This window comes from Panicum hallii, chromosome 3 (assembly GCF_002211085.1).
Source record: "Panicum hallii strain FIL2 chromosome 3, PHallii_v3.1, whole genome shotgun sequence".
Classification (NCBI taxonomy): Eukaryota; Viridiplantae; Streptophyta; class Magnoliopsida; order Poales; family Poaceae; genus Panicum; species Panicum hallii.
The window spans coordinates 47,481,779-47,508,245 of record NC_038044.1 but is presented as its reverse complement, the minus strand read 5'-3'; the positions used below and the strand labels follow the sequence as shown (position 1 = coordinate 47,508,245).

At 42.1% G+C, this 26,467-nt stretch overlaps 1 protein-coding gene across 1 annotated transcript; it reads right to left on the bottom strand.

Moving 5' to 3' along the window:
* Window positions 1–21,408: 21,408 nt before the first annotated feature.
* LOC112885451 lies at window positions 21,409–23,603 on the bottom strand. Its single transcript, XM_025951070.1, has 3 exons — window positions 23,189–23,603; window positions 22,642–23,132; window positions 21,409–22,392 (listed from the first exon to the last, which is right to left on the bottom strand). The coding sequence occupies exons 1-3, from the start codon at window positions 23,601–23,603 to the stop codon at window positions 21,409–21,411; spliced, it is 1,890 nt and encodes a 629-aa protein (XP_025806855.1).
* Window positions 23,604–26,467: the final 2,864 nt, after the last annotated feature.

Genomic DNA, 26,467 nt, shown 5'->3' with positions numbered 1-26,467 from the left:
CACGCGTGGGTGGTGTCTCGCCGGAGTTGGGGTTGGGCGCGGCGAGCTCAGGGGCCTTGGGTGGGGGCTTTTATTGGCGCGAGAGGGAGAATGGCGGTCTGGGCAGGTGGGGTCGCTGTGGCACCGGTAGCGTGGAGGCTTCCTGAGGGGGAAGCGTGAGATTTTGTGGGCCAGCGGGGGATTTCCCGTGCGCTGGCAGGCCCACTTGGCCAGGCAGCCTCAGCTGCACCGAGTTGCGCCAGCCATCTGGCTTGCCGGCGATGGGCAGGGCAGTGGGAGGTGAGAGGAGGGAGAAGATGATTGGACTTATGCGCATGAGGTAAAAATAGCAGGGGCCTAGGTGAAAAAGGAGCTAAAACTCATTCTTTCCAAGGTCAAATCAAAAACATTTGAGTACCATTTTTGTTCAACTTCTCAAGATATACATTTTCTCTTTTATGACTATGTTCATTTGAGAAATGTATAAAAAGTTATTTTGAATTTCCAAAAAGTAGTATTTAAATGACATGTCATTTCATGTGAATTTTTGCAACTTTAGCCCTTGTATTCATCTAGACTTTTGTTGCTCCTGCTATGATAGATGTGCCATTAAAAATTTAGAGTCATTTTTGATCAACTTTGAAAGTTACAAGGGTTTGTTTGCAAAAGTTCATATGTATAAGCATATATACAAACACACGTATACATTTGCTTGAAAGGTAGATTTTGATAGGTTATTTAATACTTTTATTGCTGTTTTATGCCTGATTTCATGTTATGGATCTTGATTTAATCTTTTAGACACCTAGGGTGTCACACTCGACGTCAAAGTTACAATGAAAGATGTGTGTTTCTCGATGGAAACTAGAACTAAACAAACCCAAATGCTAATATGGCGGCGGCTACTGAGTTTATACCCAAGAAGGACGAAGCTAGGGTTGGGGGTGACAGGGGGCGCCGACAACATGGGCTTAAGGCCCGACATGATACAAAGGCCATTAAGGCCCAAAACTGGTGATGCAGCACCATGTCGTGGTTGCACAGGATGATCCATGAACCTTCTGGAGATAGGATCAGAACCAAAAGAAAGCTTCCATCGTTAGCTTTCCAACGCATCAATGAATGCCTCATTTCAATGCTGTATGAGGGAGATGTGGCTGATTCTGTCCAGGGTGGTTTGCTAAATCCGAACGCTGAGTCCAAGTTGATGACAACTTGTAACTTGGCGAAGGGCATGGCTCGTGCGTATTCACCTTGGTGATGTCTTCATCACCTCTCTTGTGCGCTCTAGCTTGATGGCATCAAGCTGGTTCCACAGCTCAACATTATACATGATCTGCTACTCAATTTGGCATTCATTGGCTTGCAGTTGACGAAGGCTATCTTCAACAGCTCTTAGCTTGTCGGATTTTTCCTTGGATCGATTGGTCATTGTCCGTGCAACAAGATAAGTGGAGAATTGTACATCTCTTTAAAGGTATCTTGAAAATGCTTCAAGACATCCACAGCCAGCATTGGATCGTCAACAAGCTCTGTCGAGACAGCATAACGGGACTTGGGAAGTGTGACCAGAATCCCACCTGATGAAGTACCCGCAGTGCTAGTTTCTTCAACACTTGGCCTTTGCTACGGAATACCTGCCACCTCACCTGTGGTAATTTGTCTTGCCTCTAGCAGAAAAGTACTAGCGGGTGGGGGCCACAATCGGCTCACCTTATGGGATCTCGGGGGCTGGTGCGACTACCCTAGAACCTTCCGCGGCATCATGCTCTGCACCCGCAATGTTTTTTTTGACTTCAGTAGCATCGGGTGCAAGGGATTTCACAGGTGGGGTGGAGGATCGATATGAGTAGCAGCAGCTACTGCAATTAACACTGCAGCATCAGACTCTTGCTTAAAGGCTGGCCTAGTCGCAACGCTACTAGCTTGCTCCAAGCCTATAGCAAAGGATTTCCTTCACACAAACAAGTAGTCAGTTTGCTACCACTACGAACCTACAAACTACGTTTGGAAAGTACTTGAGTACTTACAATGAGGATTTTTTAAAACCGATTTTCTTTATCCTAAGTGCTTTAGGCACTGGAGCAACACCCAAAGCACTCGACGGTGATGGCTTGCCAATCAAGGGCAATGCTTGCGTCGGTGTGGTAGTCATTGGAGTTGTTTGCAATTTAGGGTCAGCTGAGGGTGGTATTTGTCCCAGCACAGCCCTAGTAGACTCTAACATCCAAATCCGACTCCGTATGTGGCTAGGGTGTCAGTTTTGGTGAAGTCAGGTTCTGGAATCCGAGGTGGAGTTGAAGTCGAGTTGGACATGGACTCCTCCTTGGTGTGGACATCCTAGCTCCTCCTCCTTGACTCCTTGACCTTCCCCAAGTCCTTGCTGGTCTTCTCCATTGTTCCTAATCAATAAAACATGCATGGAACCAAGCGTAAGTTCTGAAAAACAATTGACAAGGTTAGAATGTACCTGGAGATCCAACTGTCGCGCATGTGCTCTAGTGATCGGTCCTTGCATTGTATGCAAAGGAGAGATGTCCTTATCATCCTCACCCTCTTGAATTGGAGTCATCCTTGACTCAAGCTCATCTTCCTCACCCAAGTATGGCTTCAAATCTGAAATGTTAAATGTGGGACTAACCCCAAACTCGGGAGACAACTCAAGTTTATATGCATTGTCATTTATCTTCTCAAGAACCTTAAAAGGTCCAGCGGCACGTGGCATGAGCTTGGACTTTCGCAAATCCGGAAACCTATCTTTTCTCAAATGAACCCAGACCAAATTACCAGGTTCCAATTTTATCTCCTTCCTACCTTTATTAGCAGCAATTTCGATACCTTTCATTCATTTTTTCAATTTGCAACTTAGTAGTTTCATGCAACTTAAGAATAAATTCAGAACATTGTGTATCATCTAAGTTCATAATTTCAGTTGGTGGTAAAGGTAGCAAATCAATTGGAGCACGAGGATTGAAACCATATACTACCATAAACGGACTTAACTTGGTTGTGAAGTGAATAGATTTGGTATAAGAAAACTCAATATATGGCAAACACTCCTCCCACAACCTCAAATTATCTTTCAAAACAGCCCGCAACATAGTAGACAAGCTACGATTAACTACCTCCGTTTGCCCATCAGTTTGTGGATGACAAGTAGTAGAAAACAGCAACTTTTTTCCCAATTTATACAATAAAGTTCTCCAAAAATGGCTAAAAAACTTAGCATCCCTATTAGAAATAATAGTATTTGGTACACCATGCAAACGCACAACCTCATTAAAGAACAAATCAGCAACATGTGAAGCATTGTCGGTCTTGTGACAGGGTATAAAATGTGCCATTTTAGAGAAACAATCAACAACCACAAAGACACTATCCCTCCCCCTCTTTGTTCTAGGCAATCCTAAAACAAAGTCCATAGAAATATCCTCCCAAGGTGCACGAGGAACAGGAAGAGGCATATAAAGACCATGCGGATTAAGTCGAGACTTAGCTTTGTTGCATGTGGTGCAACGCGAGACGTAGCGCTCCACATCATGCCGCATCCGTGGCCAAAAGAAGTGAGCAGCCAGCACGTCCTCCATCTTTTTAACACCAAAATGTCCCATCAAACCACCGCCATGCGCTTCCGGCAATAGCAAAAGACGAACGGAGCTAGCTGGAACACACAACTTGTTAGCACGGTAGAGAAGGCCTTCACGCAGTAGAAATTTTTGCCACAGTCTTCCCTCTCTACAATTTTCAAAAGCATCTTTGTAGTCCAAATCAGTAGCATATAATCCCTTTATGGTCTCTAAACCAAAGATTTTGTGAGAAAGTTGGGAAAGCATGGTATAACGTCTAGATAAAGCATCGGCAATCACATTGTCTTTTCCTTTCTTATGTTTAATGATGTAAGGAAATGACTCTACAAACTCAATCCATTTAGCATGACGTTTGTTCAGATTAGCTTGCCCTTTAAGGTACTTCAAAGATTCATGATCTGAATGTATGACAAATTCTTTAGAGAATAGGTAATGTTGCCAAGTTTGTAAGGCTCGTACTAAAGCATAAAGTTCTTTGTCATATGTAGAATAATTCAGCGAAGGACCATGCAATTTTTTACTAAAGAAAGCAACAGGTTTACCTCCTTGTATGAGCACTCCTCCAATGCCAATCCCGCTTGCATCGCACTCAAGCTCGAAGGTCTTCTCAAAATCAGGAAGTTGCAGCAATGGTGCTTGTGTGAGCTTCGATTTGAGAGCATCAAAAGCTTGTTGTTGTGCTGGTCCCCATTGAAATGGCACTCCGTTCTTTGTCAACCTATGGAGAGGTGCTGCAATGGTGCTGAAATCCCACATGAAACACCGGTAAAAACCTGCAAGACCAAGAAAACTGCAAACCGGCGTGACCGTAGTTGGAAGTGGCCAGCTTGTGATGGCAACAATCTTTGCCTCGTCCACCTCAATGCCCTACGATGTAATAACATAACCAAGAAAAGACACATGATCGGTGAAAAAGGTGCACTTCTAAAGGTTACCAAATAAACGTGCATCATGCAAGGCATTAAAAACAGCACGCAAATGTTCAAGATGTGCATCATATGACTTGCTGTAAATAAGGATATCATCAAAATAAACCACCACAAATTTACCAATGAAAGCACGTAAAATCTCGTTCATCCACCTCATGAAAGTGCTAGGTGCATTAGTTAAACCAAAAGGCATGACTAACCATTCATAAAGACCGAACTTGGTTTTAAAGGCAGTTTTCCATTCATCCCCTAAAGCCATACGAATCTGATGATATCCACTACGTAAATCAAACTTGGAGAAAATAACAGAACCACTTAACTCATCAAGCATGTCATACAAACAAGGAATAGGATAGCGATATAGAATGGTAATGTTATTGATGGCTCGACAATCAACACACATGCGCCAAGTGCCATCTTTCTTAGAACTAAAAGAACAGGAACAGAACAAGGACTAAGGCTCTCACAAATGTACTCGCGGTCCAGAAGGTCTTGGACTTAACGCTGAATTTCCTTAGTCTCGTCGGGGTTGGTCCTGCAGGCGGCACGGTTTGGCAAGCTCGCCCCTGGAATCAAATCAATCATGTGCTCAATGCCTCGCACAGGTGGTAATCTGAAAGACATCCATATACTCCTGCAAAAGGTTAGCAACAGCAGGTGGCAAAGCAATGGACGCGACATCAATGATATATAAAGCATGTTTTCACACTACAGCATAGCAAGGTCCAGTGCAGGTAGATAACTCATCAAGATCAGATTTAGTTGCAAACAAAACAAGATTGTTTAACTTAATAGGTTGCTGATTTTCATAATTGAAAACACCCTTTTGTTTAGCATTATTTTTTTTCTCATTCTCAAATTACACAATTTCAGTGGGAGTCATTGGCAGCAACACAATTTTCTTGCCCTTATGCATGAGAGTATACTTATTAGATCTACCATAGTGAATAGCATCAGTATCAAACTCCCAAGGACGTCCCAACAAAAGAGAGCAAGCATCCATAGGCACCACATCAAAATCAGCAAAGTCATAGTAAGAACCAATTGAAAAATGTATCCTTACTGTTTTTGTTACCTTTACCTTACCGTTGTTATTAAACCCTTGAATGTGATAAGGATGTGGATGCTCCCACGTGGTCAAGCCAAACTTCTTGGCCACCTCAACATTCACCAAATTGTTGTAGCTACCTCTATCAATGATTATATGCACACGACAGTCCTTGATGATAAGAAACATGTTGAAAAGGTTATGACATTGGTGTTTGTCATCCTCTCCCACCGTGGTGCTCAAAGCTCGGTGCACAATTAAGATCCTGTAGTTGTTGGTCGCAGATGTACCAAGAACCTCCTCAGCACTATCATCGGAACCTGAAATGTTAGCTGCAATAATATTTTCATCTTCAATATCAGAAGCACTAACATACCCACCATCAATAGTAGCAATGATGGTCCGTTTGCTAGGACAATCTCGCTGCATATGGCCAAATCCCTAGCAGCGGTGGCACTTGATGTCAGATGTACGACCAGTGGAAGTGTTAGCCTTTGCTGCAACACCAGGAGGCGTCTAGGAATTGCTGCTGTCTTGTCCCTTTGATGTTGAAGGTGCGGTGCTGCGTACAACACCAGTGGAGGAAGGTGTGGCCGCATGTACGCTCAAGGAGGGCGCCGCTTTGGCTGGCGCCGAAAACTGCCATGGCGTGAAGGTGTTGTTCCACCGCTACTGTTGGTGACCTTGCAGTTCTTTTTCTACCAACATAGCAAGTTGAAATAAAAGTTGTATAGAATGATATTCCTTATAATCAACTATGTCCTGGATCTCACGCCGCAAGCCCCCATAAAATCTAACAATCTGGTCTTCCTGATCCTCAACTACTCCACAACGAAGCATACCTTTCTGCAACTCTTGGTAGTACTCTTGGACAGACATGTCACCCTGATCAAAGTGTTGTAATTTCTTACAAAGATCACATCTATATGATGGAGGAACAAACCTAGCGTGCTTCTCTTCTTTTAACGTAGTCCATGTCTGTGGGGCATTACATGCATTGACAAGTTCATTCCACCAAATGATAGCAAAATCTTTAAACTCAGTAGTGGCTTATCTAACTCTATGATGCTCAGGAACAATATGGGAGCTAAATTTTTGTTCTACCGTTATCTCCCAATCCAAGTAAGTCTCAGCATCATAAGATCCATAAAATGGTGGAATAGAAAACTTAATCTTAGCATAAGGACCATTATCTTGCTCAGGAGCATGAGGATAATGTCTACTATTACCTCCCATACCTTGATGATGACGTAGAAGGCGACGGCGCTGCTGTGCATGAACCCTCATCGTCGTCGAACTCGTCCTCTGTGTCGTTGTGAGCAAGGCCGCTGTCAGCAGGGATGATGGGGGGTGGAGTATGGTGGGGAAAACGAACCTCCACCGCATCCAGCCGTACGGCAAGACCATCAACACTTGTATGAATCCTCTGAAAGGTGGCTGTTCTAGTGGTCTGGTACTTGTTGAAAGCGTCAGTCATCGCCCGCATCATGTCTTTTAGTTCCATATGGGACACACACTCAGTATCGTCCGGAAGTGTAGAAGGAGAGGTCTCATCCATCGGCGCCTTTCCTGTCATGGTTAGAACAAAACAGAAATGAAGGCAAAAGGTTGTGAACCCTACGACTACACTCTCTGAAGTGGAAGTGGAAAACAAGTAGTAAGATGCGTCTTACCCCGCTCTTACAAGTGTCTTACCAGCACTGCAGGTGGCAAATGGTGACTGGTAAGATAACACGAAGAGAGTGGGTGTGATTGCAAAGTAACATGTTCTGCTCGGGAGAAGGTGAAGCTTGGGAAGGCTCAAATACAGATATGTATGTGGCACACAAGTTAGTAACAGATAGCAATGCTGAATAAGTGTCCAAAGAACGTGACCTAGTTGTTGGCCTAAAAATGTATTAGAACAGATATGGCAGCAAGCAAGGAACAAGGATGAAAGATGATGAACAACAAGGGCAGTATCAGCAAGTATCCAGCAGCTCACATAGAAAAAAAGCAAATATCCCCCTGTTTTGTCTTTTAGCACTAGTAGGAATTAAATTTTTGTTTTTTTGCTTTTTTTGATATTTTTTATCAACCACGGGCACAAGGGAATGAACAGCACCAAATATCATCTTAAACCGATGAAAGATGTGATCGGTACAAATTCAGGAGCGTTTGGAAAAACTGGTGCTGGAACTTCGGAGCCAGAATCAAGTGCCTTCCTAGTTTTTTTGAATTTTTTGAGAATGCCCTACCTGGCAATGCCGGGGAATCGTATGTGCAACTTTTCGAGAGCTTTACAACAAAAATCAAATTCACCTCAATCGGAGTTCCGAGCGAAAAGTTATGCCCGTTTTAAGGAGGACTCTCTGAATTAGGTTTTGTGGCGGTGAAAACTGAATCGGATACGAATAGGTGGATCGGTGGTGGATGGAAAATTTTCCATAGGTTGATTTGTTTTTGGATGGCAATGGATGGAAGAAACAAAACTCAACCTAGGACACGAACTTAGAACTATGGACTCCGAAACTAAATTGTGCAAAAGGCTGAGCAAGGGTTGTAGGTCGGAACGAGTAAAAATTTTTGTGGACTATAGGACGGAAACAAAACAAATCTAAAGGTACACAAGTATACCTCACGGGCAACCTGATAACTGATACCACTTGATAGGAGGTTGAGTCCCGATCTTCCGAGAGGTACGATAGACTTGATTGGTGGAGAACTCGACATTGATGATCCAAGGCTCCAAACGAACAGAACCTCGCAATCACTACACCACTGCTCCATTGGTTATCACTCGTGTCACATGAATGACCTCACCATGAAGGCTTATCCCTGCAAGTGCAATCAAGAACACAAGCAAGAACAGGAGATGCAATCAAACAGACTTGATTATGAGATCGAGTCTCACAAACCGATGAACGGCGACACTGTTTGATGACAGATTGAATCTAAGCAAAACCCAAACCCTAAAGTGGTGATGGCCACTGAATAAAAGGGAATTAGAGGCATGCAAGTCCCCTGGATGCAACCCTAACGGGCTCCAACATGGTACACTTTGGCCCAATAGACGGTGACACAGTACCCTAACAGATTCTGGATGCCCACTTGTGTCGATGATTCCCATAGACTCAGAAGGAATTTTGAGATGGGACCAGTGCCATTGGAAGCTCTATAAAATTATAGTTCGAACCATATATAGAACGTCCAAATCCGACTCTATATGTGGCCCAGGCGTCAGTTTTGGTGAAGTCAGGTTCTGGAATCCGAGGTGGAGTCGAAGTCAAGTTGGACATGGACTCCTCCTTGGTGTGGACGTTCTAGCTCCTCCTCCTTGACTCCTTCGCCTTCCCCAAGTCCTTGCTGGTCCTCTCCATTGTTCCTAATCAATAAAACATGCATGGAACCAAGCAAGTTCTGAAAAACAATTGACAAGGTTAGAACGTACCTGGAGATCCAACTGTCGCGCACGTGCTCTAGTGATCGGTCCTTGCATTGTATGCAAAGAAGAGATGTCCTCATCAAGGTCCTTTTCCTCTTGCCTTTAATTACCTCCACCAAGGTGCGATCATCATCAGTACCGTCATCTTCCTCCCCACTAACTTGATCGATAGTGGGTCGAGAGGTTTTGGGCACCCGGAACGCTAACGACATCATGTGGTCTGGATGCTGAAGGTCCGGCATCAGAGGCATGCTCCTATATACATTTGAAGATATGTTAGTACTAAATTAGATCGAAGGATACTAGAAGTACTCGACAGAAGCATACACCTACTTACCCCTACCTATTTGGGCGGATTCTTCACTGAATACAGGCTCAGGATGTACGGCACAGTCTCAACACCCATGAGTACTCGGCTTACTCACAGCATGGCTTCATTTTTCTCAATGCGCTCTGTAGAAAACCGAGATGGATCTCTGAGATGACAAAGTACTCGAAGCCAAATCGCCCGTGCTTCTGCAATGGCTGGATTCGCCGGCCCACCCATGAGTACATCACCGATGCTCCAGTGACTCCTTCATCTTTATGCTTCTTGATCATGCTGAGCAGATCTTCAATTTGGCTCATGTCCGGGCACGCCAAGGTCCACTCGCCAGCAATTCTAAGCACTCTAGCGGTCCTTTTAGGAAGCGAGGGCTCTGGTTTCCAATATAGAACCATTGTTCCCTCCACCCCGATAAACTAGTTGGGAACTTGTAGGTGATGTACTTCTTTTCCATCCCCTAGCGCAGCTGGATTCCGACCCCACCGACTTCTTACATTTTATCCTTGTTGGGCTGTGGCTTGAGATGAAAAAGGTAGCAGAAAAGATTGAAATGAGGTTCTATCCCTAAGAAAGCCTCACAGAAATGGACAAAGATGGTGATGTGAAGAATTGAATTGGGGTTGAGATGATGGAGCTGGATGCCATAGTGGAAGAGAAGACCGCGGAAGAAATCAGAAGTCGAGAGGGCTAACCCGCACTTGACAAAATATTGAAACAAAACTATTTCTTCAGCCCTCTCATACGGCGTGTTATCACCAGTGGCAGGGCGCCACTGGATAACTTCCTTAGGCTGAAGAAAGCACTCATCAACCAGCATTTTGAGGCCAGCCTCAGAACACTTGTTCTCCACCCATCACCTGCTATGGCGATGGGCTGGGAATCTCTCCCCTTCGTCTTGGTGGCGCCCTTTTTATCGGCCATCCTTGTTGTCATGAGTCACTTCACTCGCATGCGCTTGGGGGCTGAGGATTAGGGTGGCAGAGCAGCACTCTAGAGGAGGAGGAAGGTCTCGGCAACTACTCCTAACAGGAGAAGATCCACTGCGATTGGCCCAGATCTGAATCTGGAGGCGGCGATGACTGTGCGATGGAGGAAGACGAAAGGTGTAACACCCTAGGTGTTTGGAGTGTTAATTTCAGATCATACATATACCATCATGCATAATAACAAAAATAATTCAAACAAGGAAATTCTTATATGTATATATATGCACATGTATGTATGTGTGTATATGGGGCTTTTCCATTTTTGTGTTTGAAATTTTTCGTACTCAACTTGACACTACAAAATGTAGCATACCACACACACACACACACTCAAATTTCAATGCCTAGCAAGTTCACTTAAAAGACCAATGGCTAATTCAAATTCAAACACTTGAAATCAAATATGAATTCAAATCCTAGTAGTCGTAAATTTAAAATAACTTCGAAACTATAGCTCATGAACTTTGGCCTAAAATGAAAGTTGTAGATTTTCAAATTCTGTACAACTTTCATATTCAAAGTTTTTCAAATTTCCTTTTGAAATTTTGAGAAAAACTGATTTGAACCCCGATCCTTTTCTCTCTTTCTCTAGATATAGCTATTAGTAGATCTTGCTCTTTGCACTGTTTTGATAGATGTATTTATTCATGATGATAAACAAGTATACTGGGCTTGAAACTTTTAAGTAGTACTACCTTGTCATATAGATGCTGTGCAAAAAGTTGGAACATTTTGCTTCTACCTAATTTGCTCATATAATTTTAGTAAAGAATAAATTCATTAAATAAGTCCCTGTACTTGGAAAAATATAAAATTTTCACCCGAGACTACATTTAAGATGTTAGTCATGCTAGAAAAGTTTAAGGATCAGATTCACAGTATATGTGCAGATAAAAATAAATCCTTGCTGCTGCAGATATGTTTCGTTTAATTTTCTATGCTCTGTAACTTGCACAATAAAATCTGAAAAAATTCACAGTAGAGTTCACTATAAGATTATGAGTAATCAGTAAAATATTAAGCACTAGTACATGCATGAATTTTTCTATCTAAATGAATCTAAGTCCTAACAGTAGCTTGCTGTTTTATTTTTCCTATTAAGTCTACTGCACAAAAGGAGCTGGAGATTTTAATGTAACATAACCATTAGGAAAGGTACAGTGTTATTCTTTGGAAAATTAAAATTTCTGCATATTAAAGAAATGAGTAAAGAAACCCTATTCACTTAATGAAGTTAGTAGTACTGAACCCCCTCCTCAATTAATGGTTGCCCAAGTAAACTTAGTAAGGTTCTTTCATAAATGTAATGTGAGTTTTGCTGGATTACAACTTTATAGTGAAATGTTTAATGTATCTTTTCCATCAACACAACTCATGCATGCGCATTTCATATAGATACAACTTCTCTCACTGACAGAATGTACGAGTTGATTCCTGAGTCTGAAAGTGAGCAGCGTGAAGCTAATCTTAATCTAACTGAAGTTGTTGAAGACACGAACAAAAGTTCGGAAGAGCACAAGGCTAGCTTTGCTCAAGAAGGCAAGCCCCAGAGCATGAACCCTATTTTCCCTATATGTAATGTTCTAACTTTATGTACTTATGCATTTATGTATATAGGAGTTATTTGAAATCTTAGTTGCATGATCTTAGTACCTATGCTTTGAATACTAGTATGTGTAGGTCGCTAGAATGCCATGTTAATAGGGTTTGGTAAAAGTCAAGTGATTGTCTATAGCTCGCGAGATATAGAAGTTTTATGTTTATTTATGTTGGAATCATAAGGTTGACAAGCGGGGCTATTTATGGATTCATGATAATGATTGAGGCCCCATCTAAGTAGCGAAATGGCTAAGGTCGGAATGTGTAGTAATAGTGGTCAAATGTTTGAATGTAGTAATCACATGCTGAGAATATGATAATCGGTAAGCTAAGTACCTGATTGAACCAGGGCATGGACTTATGCCCACCCTCTTGACTCCAGTCCCATGTGGCCACATGGTGAGTGCAGAGTTGCCACGATGGACTGTTAGGGCTTTGTACTCGATGGGGGTAGCCCTATTCCGCGAAACGGGAATAAAGGGGAATAGTTGCATGTGTGACTGGGAGTAACCACGTGATGTGTGTTTAGGTTTCCTTTGCAAGGTTGAGAAATTCGATTTGAATCGTCCGTTTCTTGCGGCCATTGAGGCTGCTTGATCCTTTCACCATATAGAGTAAGAAGAGGAACAATGATGATGATTAATCTTGTTGAATGCTTAAATTAATTACTTCCACCATGTGTGATGTTGGATAGTTGCTTACCACTTCTGTCACACCCAGTTTTGGAAAGGAACCGAATGCATCTCATATGTGCGCCAGGACCAAGTCCACACACATATGATAGACGATACAAGTGTATATCCAAAATAATGTCATAACGAAAGAGAGTATTAAGATACTTTATTACATGACCGAAAGACTTAATCTTAAGCGAATGAATAAACATTTATAACTAGTAGCGGAACTTCAACTTCACAGGCAGATGACTGGGAGACATACGCCTAGAACTCCTCAAAATCTTCAAGTAACTCCGGACAATTATCTTGTTCTGAGCAGCATTGGTTTTAATAAAGCAAGCGCGAATGCACTTATGGTTGGTACTCACCAAGTGGAGTAAATTAAATGACATGCAAGGCCAAAATAAAAAAAAAAAGCTGACATGGTTTGACTGCGATAAGCATTTTTAGTTGGCCAAGTAAAAAGCTAACATGGTTTAGCTGCGGTAAGGATCCTTAGTCAACTGAGAGAGTTTGACCCTCACGTCGGTGACGCGAACCGAACGCTGCCCTCACGTCGGCTTACTTGAGGTGCTGCCAATATGTCAATTATTTGTTGATTATATTGGGAGTAAAATATACTGCACATACAGTGGCTTCGACGTACGAATATCCTGTAAGGCGATTTATACAGGAAGTGAATATGTTACCACGGTAGCGTATGAAGCACGGTCCATGCAGTGTTGAACGCATGGATGCCGCTACTATACTGAGCGGTAATGTAGGGGGACGCTTTCGTGAGTGTTGGCATGAAAGGTTCAATTATATTCTATTGATCTTCTATAGGTACACTAACCACGATTACGATAAGTTAAGAACGGTTAGAATTCGGCTAGCTAATATAGGGAGAGCCGTAAATTGTGCCATGCCACCGGTGCTAACCCCATGAGTCCAAAGCTATTTGGCAATTGTTTTGTTTTGCAAGAATGGATAGGACGTGCATGCATCATGTCATATTGAAACCGAATGAAAATGGGTTATGGAATGAATGAGAGTGATGAAGTTACACTTGTGCAAGGTTATCAATCACTTAAGGCTTATCTAGCAATCTATCATTTTATTTCTGCCATATCTAGGAAGATGAATTTATTGGATATAGAAAATGACGTTATCTGGGTGCGCATCGAGAGTTGCTCTAAACTTGTTTACTACTTGCTGTCAAAATTTAGGAATTTTCGGAGTAGAACTCCGTAGGTAACAGTAGAAACATCGACACCTCAGTTTTTCTGCCTATCTTTAGCACTCCTACCATATAAATTGTTAGACCCTTTTAGTGAAGTTTTCTACAGAAATGTTCAATTAAAAACTTGTTTAAAACGTGTTCAACAATCTACTATTAAAATTTGGTAATTCTTGGCCAAGTAGATTTTTCCTGGTGATCAAAATACTAGCTCTCTGTGCACTGTTTTTCTGGGTAGACACAAAGGGAGGACGTTGATCTAGCCCAAGGGTTGAGTGGAAACGTTGTGCAACATTATCCTAGGAATGGTCTGGTGGAGTTTAAGTATTTTTATATTACTCAATTTGGAGTTGTGTAATTTTGAAGTTGCTTCCAGAAATATCGAACTTCCATTGTCCGGTTCATATCCTACAGCAGGATTTTGTCAAAAATTTTACCCTTGAAGATGATCCTTCTGAGCAACCAGTTGAATACCAAAGTTATAGGGAGTTGCCTGAACTAAACACGGACAAATTTTCAGCACCATTGGATTATCACAAATAAAGTTATAGGCAAAACATTATAACTCGGTCGGCTGAAAAACAGCCAAAACAGAGAGGCAAAGGATGAATTTTTCAACCATCTTAACCATCAATTTAGCCTCTGAGTTGAATACTAAAGTTATAGGTGAATAAATTTTCTAGTCACTGACAAAATGTGAAAGGAGTTTCATGAACAGAATGAGAGTTATGAATTTTCTCGCAACCAGCAGTATTTTTATCCACAGTGAGCCTATTTCCGTTTGAGTTCATAATCTTTCCGCACTTATCCTACCAAGCCTTGGAAGCATTGTGCATTACTTAGCTAATGAAAGCTTTGCACATTTTAGATGGTTGGAGTGACACGTGGTACCTCGGATGGCTTTGGAAACTCGAGTGGTAGCGGATCGCAACCACGCCGCCACCGCCCAATCTAGCTGTTGTTATGGCTAGCCAAACCGAGTTGCTTCGTCAGCTTGTCCAGGGACAGCAGGCATTCCAGCAATTCCAGCAGCAGCAGCAGCACCGTCAGAGGGATGGCGCAATGCCCCTCAACCTGAAGTTGCAGGGTATCAGGATTTTCTAGGTACTGAGCCACCTCTGTTTAATCGAATGGAGGAACCTCTGGATGCGAACGCTTGGATTCACACCATTGAGTCCAAGTTTTCTCTATTTGTTGTGCCATGTACCGATGAGAACAAGACCCGTTTTGCTGTGCAACAGCTTCATGGTATGGCCCCATCTTTGGTGAGACAACTACTTTGCTATGCACCCGGCAGGTCATGTTGTCACTTGGGATGAATTCAGGAATGCCTTCAGAGCCCACCATATTCTAGAAGGGCTTATGGAAAGGAAGCTGAATGAGTTTCTGGCTCTCACTCAGGGAACTCACACCGTACTCCAGCACACTTAGGCTTTTAACAACTTGTGTCAGTACATTGGTTATCATGCCTGATGCTAAGAAGAGGGATCGATTTTGCAGAGGTCTTAATACCAAGCTCAAGGACCACTTGAACCCCATCAGGGCGGATACTTATAATGAGCTGGTGAACTTGGCTGTCACTCAGGAAGATTGTATCATGGCTCATCGTGCTGAGAAGAAGAGGAAGGCACCAACTGGACTCTCTAGTGCTCCACCACAAAGGTATCGCACAGTGCAGAATGCTTCCTCAAAGGGTCCTTAGAAGGCCCCTCAGCAAGGGCGTTGGGTAATCAGGCCACCTCAGTAGCAGGGCGCCTCACGTCCCCCTGCTCCTCAGCAGTCAGGCCCAAGGCCGAATGCTTCACCACCCCTTCGTCCGAGCAACACGAATCGTTGTTTCATTTGTGGGAATTCTAATCACTTTATTTGAGAATGCCCTCAGGCCAAGCAGCCTAATCAGGGCCAAGGCTCCAGTCAGAACAATAAGAACAAGGGCAAGAGGCAGACTGTTCAATTCAAGCAGGGAAGGATCAATTTCACTACACTTGGTGATCTTCCCGAGGGTGCACCAGTTATGACGGGTACATTCTCTATCCACAACAAGCCTACAGTTATATTATTTGATTCCAGTGCATCGCGTAGCTTCATTAGCGCAAAATTCGGTGCAAAAATGGGATTTGATTTTAGTCACACAAAAGGGTCATGTATGATATCAACACCGGGTAGTAAAATTGCTTCCAATCAAATCATAAGGCATGTACCGATCAAGTTGGTTAGTATAATCATCAAAACTGACCTTATTCTCTTCCCCCTTGAAGGCATGGATATTATTTTAGGGATGAATTGGATGACTCTACACGGAGTTACACTTGATATTCTTGCACGAGCCGTTGAAATAAATTCGCCCGATCACGGGGCTATTACTCTTTATTTGCCATTCCAAGAGTGCATTAATTCTTGTGCCTTTGCCATGGTTGAATCCAAGTTAGAGGAAATTCCCATGGTATGCGAGTATGCCGATGTTTTTTCGGATGACTTACCAAGAATGCCACCGGATAGGGATATTGAGTTTGTTATGAATTGCAGCCAGGCACTGCACCTATCTCCAAAAGATCCTACAGAATGCCACCCTAGGAGTTGGCCGAGTTAAAAATTCAGCTCCAAGAACTTCTTAATGAAGGCTTTATTCGTCCAAGCACATCACCTTAGGGTTGTCTAGCCCTCTTTGTGAAGAAAAAGGATGAGAGCTTAGGTCGTGTGTTGACTACCGACCTCTCAATGTGGTGACTATTAAAAATAAATATCCACTTCCCCGCATTGTTCTCTTTGATCAACTAGCTGGAGCTAAAGTTTTCTCTAAAATTGATCTTAGCTTTGAATATCATCAAACTAAAATTCATCCAAGTGATATTCGGAAGACCGCTTTCTCCACCCGCTATGGGCTCTATGAGTATCTGGTCATATCTTTTAGGCTCACAAATGCCCCTGCCTACTTCATGTATCTCTTGAATTCAGTTCATGCCCGAACTTGACAAGTTTGTTATGGTCTTCATTGATGACATCCTTATATATTCCAAAAATGAAGAAGAACATGCTGAGCACCTCCACATTGTTCTCCAATATCTTAGGGATCACAAATTGCATGCTAAGTTCTCCAAATGTGAGTTTTGGCTAGATAGTGAAAAATTCTTAGGCCACACTATCTCCAGTGAAGGCATAGCCATTGATCCTAACAAAGTTCAAGAGGTGATGGATTAGAAACCTCCCACTTCCATTCATCAAATCCGCAGTTTTTTTGGATTGACAGGCTGTTACCGTCGTTTTATTCCAGACTTCTCCAGAATTGCTAAACCCGTGGCTGAACTGTTGAAAAAGTGGTAAAGTTTGTGTGGGATGAGAAATGTGAAAAAGCTTTCCACACTCTAAGGGAACAATTGACTACAACTCCTATCTTAGCTCAACCTGATAACACCAAAGTTTTTTGATGTGCATTGTGATGCATGTGGTACTGGTCTTGGTTGTGTGCTTATGCAAGATAACCGAGTCATTGCTTATGTTTCATGAGCTCTTCGGCCTCATGAACAGTATTATCCAAGACATGATGTTGAATTAGCGGCTGTCATTCATGCTTTGAAAATATGGAGACATTATCTCATGGGCACTCATTGCGATATCTACACTGATTACAAATATCTTAAATATATTTTCACTCAAGAAGATCTTAAATATACGACAAAGAAGATGGTTGGAATTAATTAAAGATTATGATCTTGAGGTGCACTATCACCCAGGCAAGGCTAATGTAGTCGCGGATGCACTCAGTCACAAATCTCATTGCCATTGCTTAATTGCGGAATTCTATAATGAAACACTTTGTCATGAGATGAGGAAGCTCAATCTGCAAATGATTCCCCAAGGCACTCTAAGTCATATATCTGTTGAACCAACCCTTCACGACCAAATCATCATGGCCTAACTAAATGATGAAGAAATAAAGATCATCAAGCAAAAGCACTCCCAAGGGCAAGAAAAATATAAATTTTTCACCAAGATAAGAACGGAGTTCTATGGTTTGAAAGCCGCATCGTGGTTCCGAAGAATCATGAATTCCGTAAACAAATTCTTGACGAAGCCCATCTTTTCAAGTTCTTATTCATTCGGGCAATAGCAAAATATATCAAGATCTTAGTCAAAACTTTTAGTGAACTAGAATGAAGAGGGAAATCGCTAAGTATGGCTCAAAATGTGACACATATCAGAGAGTAAAAGCTAACCACTTAAAAGTAGCCGGTACACTTCAACGTTTGCCTGTACCATCATGAAAATAGGAAGACATAAGTATGGATTTCATTGTTGGATTGTCAAACACCTCCCAGAAGCACAATTCCATGTGGGTTATTGTTAATAGGCTCATAGAGACGGCACATTTCATTCCGGTACACACTACTTACACCGCCAAGAAATATACCGTGACTTATCTTGATCGCATTATTTGCCTACATGGTGTACCCAAGACAATTATTTTCGATAGAGGTGCTCAATTTGTAGCATGCTTTTGGGAACATTTACAAGCTTCTTTTGGTACTAAACTGATCCAAAGCTTAGCTTATCATCCTCAAACCGATGGGCAAACCGAGAGAGTGAACAAAATCCTAGAAGACATGCTAAGAGCTTGTGTCATCGACTATAATAAGAGTTGGGACAAATACCTATCTCTAGCAGAGTTCGCATACAACAATAGCTATCAAGAGAGTCTGAAAATGACACCATTTAGAGCCTTGTATGGTCGAAGTGGTCGAAGGTGTCGTATTCCTTTAAGTTGGTCGCAAACTGGAGAACGCAAAATATCTGGACTAGACCTGGTAATCGAGGCAGAGAAGAAAATAAGAATAATATAAAAAAACCATAAAGCGGCACAATCTAAACAAAAGAGTTACTTTGATAAAAAGGTAAAGTCCTTGCAATTCTAAGTTGATGATATACAACGATTTGAAGTGAAAGAAAATTGATAATCATATCTACCCTCAGGTTTCACCTCAGGTTTCACCAACAAAGGATATACAGCGATTTGGAGTGAAAGGAAAATTAGCTCCCAGATATGTTAGTCCTTATAAAATCACTAAAATTTGTGGACTCGTAGCCTGCAGAGTACGAGTTCCCCTCTCAACTCGCAACCATTCATGATATCTTCCATCAATTCGCAGTCATTCATCGTATCTTCCACATTCAAGAAATATATCCAAGTTCCGAAAAAATTGTTGAACAACAAGAAATATGGGTAGAACCAGATTCTGATGCGAAATATCCCGTTAAAAAGTTTATCTTATGCGAAATATCCCGTTAAAAAGTTTATCTTATGCGAAATATCCGGTTAAAATTCTCAACACAGTGACTCGACTCGACGAAAGGATATAAAAATATACAAAATTCTCAACACCATAAAAAAAGTGACTCGACGAAAGGGTATAAAAATTGTACAAAATCCAATAGATTCACCGTACCGAAGAAAAAACCACGTGAAAAATTAAAAATTAAAAGTTATCTAATTCAAAACTTCGTTTCTAAACTCAGCCAAATTTCTAGACTCAGCCAAAAATACACGCACTTCTACGCTAAGCTTTACTTCTCCGAATCTACGAAATTCTTATCCGAACTCCATATCCGAATCTCCAAATCTCGGAACGAGATTCTTATCCGAATCTCCGAATCTCAGGATGAGATTTTTTTAATGGGTAGGCGGTAACGTCCTGGATGTTTAGATGTTTGAAGTATTGATTTCAGATTTCAGATCATACATACTAGTGTTTTGCGCCGGCCCATGCGCGTGGCCAAGCACAAAATTTGGAAGGTGACTTTAACGAAAGTGGAAGCAGAGAAACAGTGGTAAGTATATTACAACTGCGGGTCTGGTTAGATCAACTAAACCGTGTTTCGTTTGCATATGTTACAAGATGAAAGCGCATGTGCTGCGTTAAAAAACGCTCGACAGAAAGGAGTGTAGGAACAGAAATATTGGCTGCAGAAATAGTAAGGGAGCAAAGCCATATGACAACAAAAAGGAAGGGAAGGACCGACGGAAGCAGGAAACTACAAGCAGGCACCATAGACTTTTTCATCCACGAGCAGGCTCAGAACAAGCCGGGCTTTCAAGAGGGGAAATGAAGCCAAAAGTGAAGACGGTTGGATCAAAAACAAGCACGAATAAGATCAAATCTCTCAGGGACCTCCGGAAAAACCAAGAAATCAGCAGAATCTCGGGGAGGAGCGAGCAATCGAAATCGGAGCACGGGCAACAACCAAGAAATCTCGAAAAGAAAGAAGGAATTCAACCTGGAACACGAGCAATGAACAAAGAGGAGGCGGAGCAAGCAGAGGCAGCAGAAACTTACCCCGGAAGGAAAGTAACGGGCAAATAAAGAGGAGCAATAAAGCGCAAGTAGTTGAGATTTATCCCGCATCGTTCGCTGCTCACCGCGACGAGTCACCGTGCCGTATGCCACCGCAGCAGTGAAAAGGCACACGTGTCATTATTAGGAGGCGCGCACGCGTACGACGAAAGGCAGGCGCCGCAACAGCGAGGCACCCGCTCATTCTAGCAGGCACCATGACACAGCCGATAAGGATGGAACAGCGCTCGATTCACTAGGCGCGTCAAGCCACCCGATGAGGATCGAACGAGCGATAGATTTGCGGGTGACGCGTTCAGGCTGCGCGGGCGCCGAGCCCGCCCGGATTGTTACTATCATATATGCATATACCATCATGCATAATAACGAAAATAATTTAAACAAAGAAATTCTTATATGTATATATATGCATGCACTAGTACAATATGGCTCTACACAAGCGGTAGCCTTTTTCCATCACAAGCGGCTAGGTTGGAAAACCGCTTCAGATGTGCCAGGCCATTCAAACCGCTTGTGACGTCTAAGTATCACAAGCGGTCCGAAATTAAAAAGTGCATGTGATATCCGCGTCAATATCACAGGCGGTTTATAAGACAACTCGCTTGTGAGTTTATTACCATCACAGGCGGTTTTTAACCTGACCGGCTGTGATATAATTTTGAAATCACAAACGGCCAGTAATACGAAACGCTTGTAATGCGGGACATGTGTCACAAGCGGTTTTAGAATCTTAACCGCTTGTGATGGATTCATATCTCAAGCGGTCTGTAACAGGGAACGCTTGTGATGCTGGATACGTATCACAAGCGGTCAAGCTAAATAGAACCGCTTATATGTGAATACCAAACTGAGTAAAATTGCATAGAAAGAGGCCCTTCGTCCAGAATCACAGAATGAAATATACTCAAGTCCAATATAGATCAATACAGAATCACAGAATCGATATTCTTTCAAGTCCAATATAAATAAATACAGAATCACAGAAGGGAAATTTCTATAATCTACAAGTAACAAATTAATATGTAACACTATAATGAGCTCCAACAAATGAAGTTTCTAGCTGAGACCTCTCCTGGGCATTGCTGCACATATAGGCAAAACAAATCAGTTAACCGTGACCTTTAGCATCAACATGAGCATTTATATTGTTAGTAGAAAACCACCATATATATATGTGAATGAATTTAAATAGCACACATAGAGAACTTGAGAGATTTTAAATTCATTGGTAACCACAATACATAGTCGATCGGACACATGACAAATACAATTTGATTCATACAATTTTTCATGAACTACCATTTTTCCGCATGTATGGCTTCAAGTTCTTATCAATTTTCTTTTCCACACGCTTGATTCTCTTAGGACCATTAAAGACGGACATCTCTTCATACTTATTGTATTCCTCATCTCCGTCTCCCACATTCTGAACTCCAACAATTTTTTGCTTTCCAGAAATAACTACATGGCACTTCTCATTTGATGGATCGAGTACATAGAACACTTGTGCAACACATTCGGCGAGAACCCACGGGTCATCTTTATATCCTACTTTCTTTAAGTCTACCAGTGTGAGTCCGTAGTTGTCCACTGTCACCCCCCCGGGATGTTGTACCCATTGGCACCTAAATAAGGGTATTTTCAAGCTCGGACCATAATCAAGTTCCCATATTTCCTCTATGAATCCAAAATATGTGGTCTTCTGTCCCTGTAGGTCAAAAGCATCAATACGAACACCGCTATTTTGCACAACACTTTTCATGTCTTTTGATTTAGTATAGAATGTGTACCCATTGATGTCATATGCTTGCCATGATGTCACTAAACACGATGGTCCAGAAGCCAAATTCCTCATTGTTTTCTCTTCCAAAGAGTCTCCAGATGGGATGTTTTTGTCCATTAACCATTCGCTAAAATGATGTTTGTGCTCCCTCATGATCCAGTCCTCTGTGCGGTTCTGATTTTCTTTACGAAGCTCATCTAGGTGTTCCTCAATGTAAGGCTCGGCTATCGCGAGATGTTGTAGTACACTACCATGAGCACAATGTACTATCTTGTAATCCTCGACGCGGAAAGTTTTCCTGCCCATTCTACCTCTCCCACATAGTTTACCCTCATGTTTAGGTACAGGCACACCTATCATTGTTCCATCTCTGATGTAATCTATACAGCTCTCAATCACTTCTTCTGTAGTGTATCCCTCCATGATTGAACCCTCTGGGTGAGCGCGATTTCGCACATAACCTTTTAACACTGCCAAGTACCGCTCCAACTGAAACATATGATGTAAATATAGTGGCCCTAATATTTTTATCTGATCCACGAGATGTATGATAAGGTGTACTTGCATATCAAAAAATGATGGAGGAAAACACATTTCAAGCTTGCACATAGTCTCAATGATGTATGCCTTCAGATAGTCCAAGTCTTCTAAAGCTATTACTTTTTGTGACACTGCATTGAAAAAGTAACACAAACATGTGATGACAACTTTGACATGCTCTGTTTCGAGGGCTCTTACCGCAATTGGGAGGAACACCGTCATCATCATATGGCAGTCATGAGAGTTGTAACCAAATAGAGACAAGTCCTTCATCCTAACTAGTTTGCTGATATTGGATGAGAAACCTGTGGGCACTTTGATCCCACGCAAACATTTGCAAATTTTTGTTTTCTCCTCAACTGTCAAGTTGTAGCTAGCTGGGGGAAGGTAAGGCTTCCCTTTGCCACTATCCACTAGATGAAGTTCCGATCTGATTTGAAGATCTACTAGGTCCTGGCGTGACTTAAGTCCATCCTTTGTCTTACTCGGCATGCCCAGTAAGGTTCCAATGATGCTATCAAAAACATTCTTTGTTACATGTATCAAATCAATGCTGTGGCAAATTTCCATATCCTTCCAGTATGGGAGGTACTTGAAAAAAATAGATTGCTTCTTGAAAGTTGTGTCAGTTGAAGGGTCAGTTCTCTTTCTCTTTTCTCCTTTGTTTTTTTCCCCTTTCCGAATACAACCTGAATGTTTTTTACAATTTCAAAAATGAGTTTCCCGCTATAAGGCTTTGGTGCACCTTCACTTTCCAGTTCATTGTTAAATTCCTCTTTCATCTTTCGGTACTTATGCTGCTTCATCAAGAACCGTCTGTGTCCCATGAACACCAACTTCTTGGATGATTTAAGGTATAAGGAAGCAGTTCCATCCACGCACACTACACAACCATTCTTTCCTTTGGTCTTTTGCCCTGAAAGTGTGGCGCCCCCGGGAGAATCATGGATGGTAACAAATATAATTGCTCTTAGGTTGAAATACTCCTGGCGATACTCATCCCATATTTGAACTCCTTCATTCCAGAGCTTCGCCATATCTTCCATAAGAGGTTCCAGGAACACATCAATATCAACACCAGCTGCTTTCGGACCTTGAATAAGAATAGTCAACATAATGTACTTCCTTTTGTGACACAACCATGACGGAAGGTTGTACATCGTAAGAGTCACGGGCCAGGTGCTATGTATACTTCTTTTTTCACCAAATGGATTCATTCCGTCTGTACCCAAAGCAAATCTTACATTTCTGATTTCTTTGGCAAACTCAGGATACATATGATCAAAAGTTTTCCACTATGATGCATCAGCAGGGTGTCGAATCTGTTTGTTATTCTGCTTGCGACTTTCAGCATGCCAGCGCATAAGCTCAGCCTCCCTAGGGTTCGAGAACAAACGCTTCAAGCGATCAATTACTGGAAGATACCACATCACCAAAGCTGGGATCTTTGACCTCCTTTTGCCATCCATGTCATCAAAAGTGTCATCATCAATTTCAGGTCCGATAGCGGCTTTCTTGTTTCTATTTATCTTCGCAATTTTGTTCACACACTCTTGATTGTAGCTCTTCTTGTATCGACTGACATAGCAAACTGGGCATCTTGTTGCATTCTCAAACTCGCCACGATACAGAATACAATGGTTCGGACATGCATGAATTTATTGCACACCCAGAGCTACGGGAGATATAAGCTTCTTCGCTTTATAAGTGCTGGTTGGTAGTTTGTTGGGTTTTGGTAGGAGTTGGGACAGAAATTTTAAAAGATCTGTGAAGCTAGTATCAGACCATCCGGCGCTAGCCTTCAACTTAAGAAGTTCAAGAACTGTACGCAGTGTAGTAAACTCTTTGTCACAGCCCTTTGATTCATCATATAAAGGTTCTTTTGAGGCACTTTCCAGACCCTCCAATTTAGGTAGATCTTTCTTCTGTGATCCCATAGAACTCAACATTTCTGGATCCATATGGCGCAACATGTCTTCGCAATCAAATTCTACAAAATCTTGATTGGCATCCACAGAATCCACTTTACCATCCTTTTTAGCTAACATTCCCACAGCACTTTCGTCATTACCAAGCACTTCACATGGATCCAGCTCACCATGTTCTGTCCATATCGTGTAATTGTTTTTGAACCCTCTTTTGAGCGGATGTGATTGGATTGCTCCTGTATCTCTCCAAGCTACCTTATTATCACAATCGATGCATGGGCACAATATCTCCTTACTTTTTCGCATATTCGCGTGCTTGTTGGCCGCTTCAATAAAGCTTCTGACATTTTGAATGTACGACGGATGTGGTCTTGGCACATTGTACATCCAACCTCGGTCCATTGCCTATCCCTATATTGATTAACGTAAATTGAATTCAAGACCATATGACGATAGGTACATGACAGTGAAACAAGATCATATCAATAGGTACATGACAGAAGTCTGAATCTTCAAAATTCTATGCCATGAACTACAAAAACCCCTAATTAATTGAATTCGATCACTAAATCATGAATGAATGTGCATAAACTAAAGCAACAGACAAATTTGATGAGGATACCTTGCGGCTTGGGGTCGGTTCATCAGCTCGTGGACGCGCGACGCTCTGCTCGGGGACAGCAGCTCGTACACGGCGCGACGCTCGGTGACGGCGGTAGCTCCTGGACGGCGCGATGCTCTGGGACAGCGGCAGCTCGTGGACATACGGCGTGGCGCTCTGGGCCGGCAGCGGCAGCTCGTGGATGCGAATCGGCGCTCGGGGCCCGCGGCGCCAGCCCGTGGACGGCGCGGCGCTCGGGGCCGCGGCGCTCGTGGACGGCGCGGCGCTCGGGGCCGCGGCGCTCGTGGACGGCGGCGGCAGCTCGTCCCACGGTGCGGCGCTCGGGGCAGGGACGGCGGCAGCTCGCCAACGGCAGCCTTGGCGGCGCTGTTAGGCAACGGTAGAAACTCAAAAGGGTTCCTCTGCAACTCGATTCCAACCAGTTCATAATGTACACACACCACAAGCGGATATAAACCAAAATCCGCTTGAGGTACACGGAAACCGCTTGTGATGTAGAACTTCACAAGCGCTTTCTCCTTGACGACCGCCTGTGATGTAGAACATCACAAGTGCTTCTTCCTTCACGACCGCTTGTGACGTGGAACATCACAAGTGCTTTTTCCTTCCCGACCGCTTGTGAAACAGCTTGCGATACGCTTTTCCTTCCCAACCGCTTTTTCCTTCCAGTCCGCTTGGGATAACATTTTTCAATTTTTGGTCTTATGAAATTTTGTTTCAGAATAATCTGTGTGTGAACGTTGGATAAATATGTTGGTACAATTTCTACATATTTTTGAGTTCGGTAACTATTTAATTGTATTTAAATGAATTTCTACATGCTTCTTGAGAGTAATTCGAACTTGAACTAAGACTACAAACAATATGTCTCAAAAAAATTCCTGAAAAATATATATTGTTTGATGTGTTATAGTATTGACTAATTTCTAGAAAATGATCCAAAATTTAATTGTTTATTTACTAAAAAAGGTACCTTTGCTCTGTGTGATGGCAACAAATAAATCTAATAATATGGATTTTTTGTCCAACAAATCTATAACTTGACATGGCATCATACTTTAGGTTACTGAACTCCTAGAAAAAAATTACTTTATTTAGACAAACTTGGAAACACACTTGTTCATAGGATCACAAGTAAGAGTCACATGGTTAATATAAAGTCAACTAAATCAATGATCCTATGAACAAGTGTGTTTCCAAGTTTGTCTAAATAAAGTGATTTTTTTTCTAGGAGTTCAGTAACCTAAAGTATGATGCCATGTCAAGTTATAGATTTTTTGGACAAAAAATCCATATTATTAGATTTATTTGTTGCCATCACACAGAGCAAAGGTACCTTTTTTAGTAAATAAACAATTAAATTTTGGATCATTTTCTAGAAATTAGTCAATACTATAACACATCAAACAATATATATTTTTCAGGAATTTTTTTGAGACATATTGTTTGTAGTCTTAGTTCAAGTTCGAATTAC